Genomic DNA, 6,000 nt, shown 5'->3' with positions numbered 1-6,000 from the left:
GTTTCACAAACGCACAATAACTTTTTTCGCAGAATAAAAAACAAAATATAAGACATGGTGGTGTACGTACTTTATACAACATACACCTCCATTTGTATTATTACAAAGAAGAACTTGATGTTAACATTGTTTCCTAAATTTTAATTACAACACCAATAATTAATTTCATCTTACACCGCAAAAACTATTTTGCTAAAAATCTATGCACCACATATAACTAGACCTAAATAATGAGAAAAATAGTTTTCAACTAGAAAAATGTATTTAAAGTAAACGATATTACAATTATGTTGTCGAGAAACCATTAGCAAATTCTTGGCGAACTAGCAAAATTATATTAACTAAATCTTGAATTATTACTAATCGACTTCTAGTTTCCTAAAGGAGCCTTCGATTGAGTTTTCAATATAATCTAAGTTGTTATTGGAACTTTTTGGGCGTTTACTATTATCTGCCACAATTGATGATTGAGTTATAAACCATTCTCGGTGCCTTATCAATTCATCATGCCAGTCATCTGCAATTAAAATATAAATATTATTCTACAAGTCAGATTATTACACATTGAATAATTAATGAAATTCAGGTATATTAGAACATATAGTGTATGAGTTTTAACTAGGTGTAATTTTTGTAAATTATATAAATAATTATTCATTTTTAACAAGCGGCTTTAACATATATAAATATTAATATTAAGAAAAAAACTTTACACTAAGAACTTACTGTATAAAACATATTTATGAATAATACTCAATGTGTCCTTCAAAACAGCTCAACATATATCCTTAAGAAAACTCAAATCTATGCTAGTGATTTCGTTTATATTTGATACCCAACTGTTAGTCAATGTGTTATGTTTGAACCTCTTTACCCCTAGACTTTGATGTAACTATTCTGACCATTTTTCGAATTTCTGCGTCCTAATTTCTTATCTAATCGCTCGTACATTGTGATCAGAATCATTGCCTAATATTGTTCAACATTCTTCGTTCGTATTCTTGGATTCGATCGATAAGTAGATGGCCGACGTTAATATTGAGCAAAGTAAGACATATATTTGGATGTTATAGGGACATCTTCTATAAAACACATAATATTCCCTAGCCCCTTAATTTTAGACTATGTTGATGAGGAGTCACACTACTTTACGAACGATTGTGTCCACTGTATCCAAAAAAGCTTGGTACAAGTGAGCTATCGGCGTTGTTTGAAGGGTGTAAACAAATTTTTGAAAAAAATATTGTTTAAGGATATTTAGCTTTTGGTCAATCAAGAATAAAAGCGAGGTGATCAATCGTCTTAGTCTTTTTCCAAGTCTATAAGGAACGCTATTTTGTCACAGATAGATTTTAGTGGCTCAACTTAAGGCCTGATACTATAGTAGCTACTCTGTTGTCTTTGACACCCGCCCGTTCCCATATTTATATTGTAATCAATATTATGAGTTAAATAACAAAATTTATATCGTTTTACTTATATTAAATGTAATTAAATATACAAACTATAGGTATTTATTTGTTAATTGTACATTATAATACTTTTAAAATACTACCGAGCGGATTCATTCTACTAATGATGTACTCTCCTAGATGCTTGATATCCTAAATTTAATCAATAAAAAGTAAAACTAAACAATTATTAGTAGACTAAGTGATCCACATGAAAATAGATAACGAGAAACTCATATTTAAATGATACAAAAAACCATGCGTAGCAATAGCACTTAAGATTACTTGACGGCTTTTCTATACAGAAAATATAATTTCTATATTTACTGGATTCCTACATAAAATTATAATAAATCTATTACAAATCCCTTCCTACAAGTTATCAATTAAAAATAAAACGGTACAATTTTTTGAAATAATTATGACTGGCTACCAACCTGTTATTTCGTCCGATGTCTTTGGAAAAGTTCCTCCATAGTTAAGTGGAAGAATACTAGGATCAATGTAATTTTTCAGTTCTTCTATGGATTTGTGATAATTCACCTTTAATATAAATATTTCATTGTAATATTTGTAAATAACTTTTAAATCATGAATGATTTACCCTGCAAGAAATTTTAGTACTCAGAAAACTTGTTACTATATTTAAAATTGGTTGCATGAAACTTTTTGTATTAATTAGGTGAGCTTCATGTAGCCGATATGGGTACGCCTAAACGAAATAATAATTATACATATATTAATTATATGATTCTACCCTTTCCAAAGAAATGAGTTTTTAATATATTGCATTTAATTTGTAGTTGTTTTTAGTTATGTTCCTAATAATTATGTTTGGATCTTGAATAACAGATATATCATCTACGACAATTAGAGTAATAACAATTTTAATATTAAATAAACACTTACAAGTGTACTTTCAAACATTTTCTTAATATTCGGCATACATGCTGTTACGTGACTCATGGAAAAATTGTTCAAATCAATAATGAATATATCCTTATTATAGATGTCCAACTTTGCTATTCTGAGATCATGTGCCATTAAACATAATTTAAAAAAATCATGACATACAAATGTATGGAGATCTTTATTTCTTAAATAACAGAGGCTTACTCTGTGGCCCTCGTGTGTAGGTTTTGGTAAGGGGACGAAAGAACTGAAAAAAATTAAGATTAAAATATTAGTAAATTAGTAATATTATTTAAGGACAATAAAAACAAAAATTGTATCAATTTATAGTTGTAATAGTCAGTATTTAATCTTGCTCATTTGTAATTTAAATAAATTAAAACATGTTTATTACAATTATTAACAGTTCTATAAATAGGGGCGACTAAGTATATATATATATATATATATATATATATAGATATGTAGATACTGACGATAGTTTCATTGATTGAATATTTTCTGGTAAAGACGGATCCCATTTAGACAAGTATTCTGGTACTAAGAGCTTTATAGTGTAATGCTGGTCCAACATTACTTTGGTTTTCTCCAAACTATTCTTGCACGTGATCAAAAACATTTTGATTCGCTTTTCATCAATTATCTTTCCATCATCTAATAAATAATATTATAGTTTGGTGTGGAATATTAATAGCATAATATTGTTACGAGAATAAATGTTTTTTTGAAAAAAATTATATCTAAAAATAAGTTATATTTTACCGTTTGGATTCGGAAGGTGAGGCTGTTTTCGCATCCATTCTTTGAGAAGTGTCACGTCAAGATCTATTTTTATCTGAGAAGTACCCAACTTGCTATAGATTTTACTGATTGTGCTCGGTGTTGGAAGTATTAACGAATTAGTTTCCATTGCTATTGAAGCACTGGTAATTTACACGAAATCTTTAAGCGATATTTGAAAACAAGCAAGTTAAAATTTTCTATTTATTGCATAAACAAACACGTTACTCGGTAGACTAAGAATGGTATAACTAGTATAACATAGACTATTTCTTTAACGACGCCACACTGGGGCAAAAGGCCTCCAAAACTGGCAAAAAAAATTCAGCAGTATGTAACATTACCTTATTATATAATTTTTGTTTATACGATAACACGGTCAAATAGGTCACGTTATTTTAGTACCGTAGTTAATTTATTGCTTGCGACCAAAATATATAGCTCTTTTTCCCGCTCCTTTCACCAGGTTATTAATATTATTCCTTTTTGTTTTTATTTTGAGATATTATTTAAAAAACATATTTTTAAACTATGGAACATTTGACGTCAGGTATTTAATATTTCATTAGCTATTTTTAGTTTGAGATGATTTATATAATAAAAAGATAGATCATATAAACATTTAAAAAAATTTAGTTATGTTCCCAAGTAGATCGCGTGCCGAATGTTTTTTTATTATTAATTATTATGAATGAGTTACAAAAGCAAAAAAAAAACATTTTGCTACTTTCTGCTACTTTGTTAGTTATGTCCACATTTTGTCCAAATTTGCTTAATAGTATCGTAATTAGGGGTTTTCGTAGCTTACGCATACATCTCATCATATGTTTCTATGTTTCTGTGTATACTTGTCATATTCTATTTAATATACTTGTTAATACTTATTTATGCTTACTAAATAATATCCCTAATAAATAGTTTAAATAAATAATAAAATAATATTAAAAAAATTAAATAAATAATAATTTGATTAGTTTATAAAAAGATTAGCATTTTATTATATTTTATTTTTTGTCAATTTTGGAGGCTTCTTGCCCCACTATGCGACGTTCCATTTTTTTAGAAGTTTTAATGTTAGAATAATTTTATGAGTTTTTTTTTGTTTTTACGTGAAATTTTTATTTTAATTATGGTTAAATAGTGATTATTTAATTTAAACTTAAAACGCGCAATATTAGACTATTTTTAGTAATATATAAAAAAAATCATAGTCGTTTTCTTAAAAATTCAACTAACAAACAAAATAATGAGTTTTTTTTCTTGGCTTAATGTACGTCAGTCATGACCTTCACCGCAACCACCGCGCCTCTCTTTGACTTTAGCTAATTCTTCACCGTTAAATGGCTTAGCATTTGCTATTAACGACAAGTAATATTAATATAAAGAGCTCATCTCTTTACAGTACTTAATTATGAAGTATTTCATTAGCACGTTGATTACTTCTTAAAAAAAGATCGCATGCATTCCCCGTAAAAGCAATATTATAGCTGGTATAAACTGAAGCTAAATTATTTTTACAAGGGTCGGATACCTACTATCTTGTTATCAGTTGACAGTATCACATAATTATTTTAAATAGTGCATTTTTTTAAGAATAATATTATCTATCTAAAAGCGTAATTATTTATAGGGGTGGCCATTTGGAAATCAAAAGATTGTGTCGACTTTTCAAGGAAGGGGGAAAACGGCTGTAATCATGGCAGACTTTCCTAAAATTAAAACATATAATATTTTATTTATTAATGAGCTGCTTATCATAAAACTCACTAAAACTAAAAAAAAATCAGATTAGTAAATATAAAAAAAAAACATAACAGAGATGAAGATATTAAATAGTGAGTATACTGAAAAATCCAAACAAATAAGCTAACAAAAAAGTTTGGAAGATTCTGCGACTGTTCAAATGAGATATTTGAAAATTAGCATGTTGAGTTGTATCACTTTTTAACTGGGTGTGTGATGTATATATATACATAAAATCGTTTTTAAATATTACATATAAGTAATACAAATTTTTCTTTAAAACTTGTAGGGTGAAGGAAGGTATTTTCGTGGCATAATCAATTTCGTGTTATAGTTTGTTGATCGTATCGCGTAATTCCCTATTAGAAAATTGTCTTGAAAATCACACTGAATCTTAAAACACAGTTATTTTAACAATCAGTGTAATTTTCAAGACAATTTTCTAATAAGGAATTACGCGATACGATCAACAAACTATATCACGAAATTGATTATGCCACGAAAATACCTTCCTTCACCCTAATTATAAAAACTAGAATACAAAAGAAAAACATATTACAATTTTATTTTTTACTAATTTATATTGTTGTTGTTACGATACATAATTTAATTATACCAAAAAACGTGCAGCTATAAAGTTATGAAATTCTAAATTATTCTTATTAGATTTTATTATTCATCAATGCAAAGTTATTACGATTATAAAAAATAACATTATATCATCTGTCAGACACTTACGTCAATAAAAAAAATATGCGCAACAAAATAAAAAACCCGAAATTGGTATGCAAAATGATAAAACAATGTCGTGGGTGCTTTAGAGTGTAATTAAAATGCATGAACTTTTATTCACTGTTCGTGAGAATTAAAATAATTAGTAATAAATGTAAAACTATATTGTAAGTGTAGGAAAAAAAACCTACGCAGTCCAACATTCAAATGGAACCCGCTAAGGCAGTTAATAACGGCAGAGATAACAATTACATTGAAGAATTATTACATCTTTACAATGTATTAGTCATGCCTAATTTGTCGATTAAAGGCTACTACTAATAGTTCTTAAAAAGAAAAATCATACTTATTAATCATTTGTGTTATAACGATATTCTTGTCT

At 27.6% G+C, this 6,000-nt stretch overlaps 1 protein-coding gene across 2 annotated transcripts; it reads right to left on the bottom strand.

Annotated features, from left to right (window-relative positions):
• LOC126844639 (clavesin-2-like) lies at positions 1-3,378 on the bottom strand. 2 transcript variants are annotated; one of them, XM_050582958.1, is made up of 6 exons: positions 3,126-3,378; positions 2,840-3,017; positions 2,361-2,610; positions 2,056-2,163; positions 1,889-1,994; positions 1-517 (listed from the first exon to the last, which is right to left on the bottom strand). In XM_050582958.1, exons 1-6 carry the CDS (start codon positions 3,271-3,273, stop codon positions 360-362), a joined length of 948 nt encoding a protein of 315 aa, XP_050438915.1. In that variant the 5' UTR covers positions 3,274-3,378; the 3' UTR covers positions 1-359. The 2 variants fall into 2 exon arrangements, with proteins under 2 accessions (XP_050438915.1, XP_050438916.1); XM_050582959.1 differs by lacking the exon at positions 2,056-2,163.
• Between the last annotated feature and the right edge of the window lie 2,622 nt (positions 3,379-6,000).

Source organism: Adelges cooleyi, unplaced genomic scaffold (genome assembly GCF_023614345.1).
Source record: "Adelges cooleyi isolate 19-005CV unplaced genomic scaffold, UGA_ACOO_1.1 ACOO_flye_CR_arks_rails_tigmint_CR_PRNA_651, whole genome shotgun sequence".
In the NCBI taxonomy this organism is placed as follows: Eukaryota; Metazoa; Arthropoda; class Insecta; order Hemiptera; family Adelgidae; genus Adelges; species Adelges cooleyi.
The sequence above is the reverse complement of the archived record's forward strand: the minus strand, read 5'-3'. Positions and strand labels throughout refer to the sequence as shown.

What these genes read in the sequence shown, in the direction of transcription:
- LOC126844639 (XM_050582958.1), bottom strand. Translation starts at nt 3,273, where the DNA reads ATGGAAACTAATTCGTTAATACTTCCAACACCGAGCACAATCAGTAAA. An exon ending in TCACCTTCCGAATCCAAACG is followed by an intron (nt 3,018 to 3,125) that starts GTAAAATATAAC and finishes ATTATTTATTAG; the next exon opens with ATGATGGAAAGATAATTGAT. An exon ending in GACATCGGACGAAATAACAG is followed by an intron (nt 518 to 1,888) that starts GTTGGTAGCCAG and finishes TTTTAATTGCAG; the next exon opens with ATGACTGGCATGATGAATTG.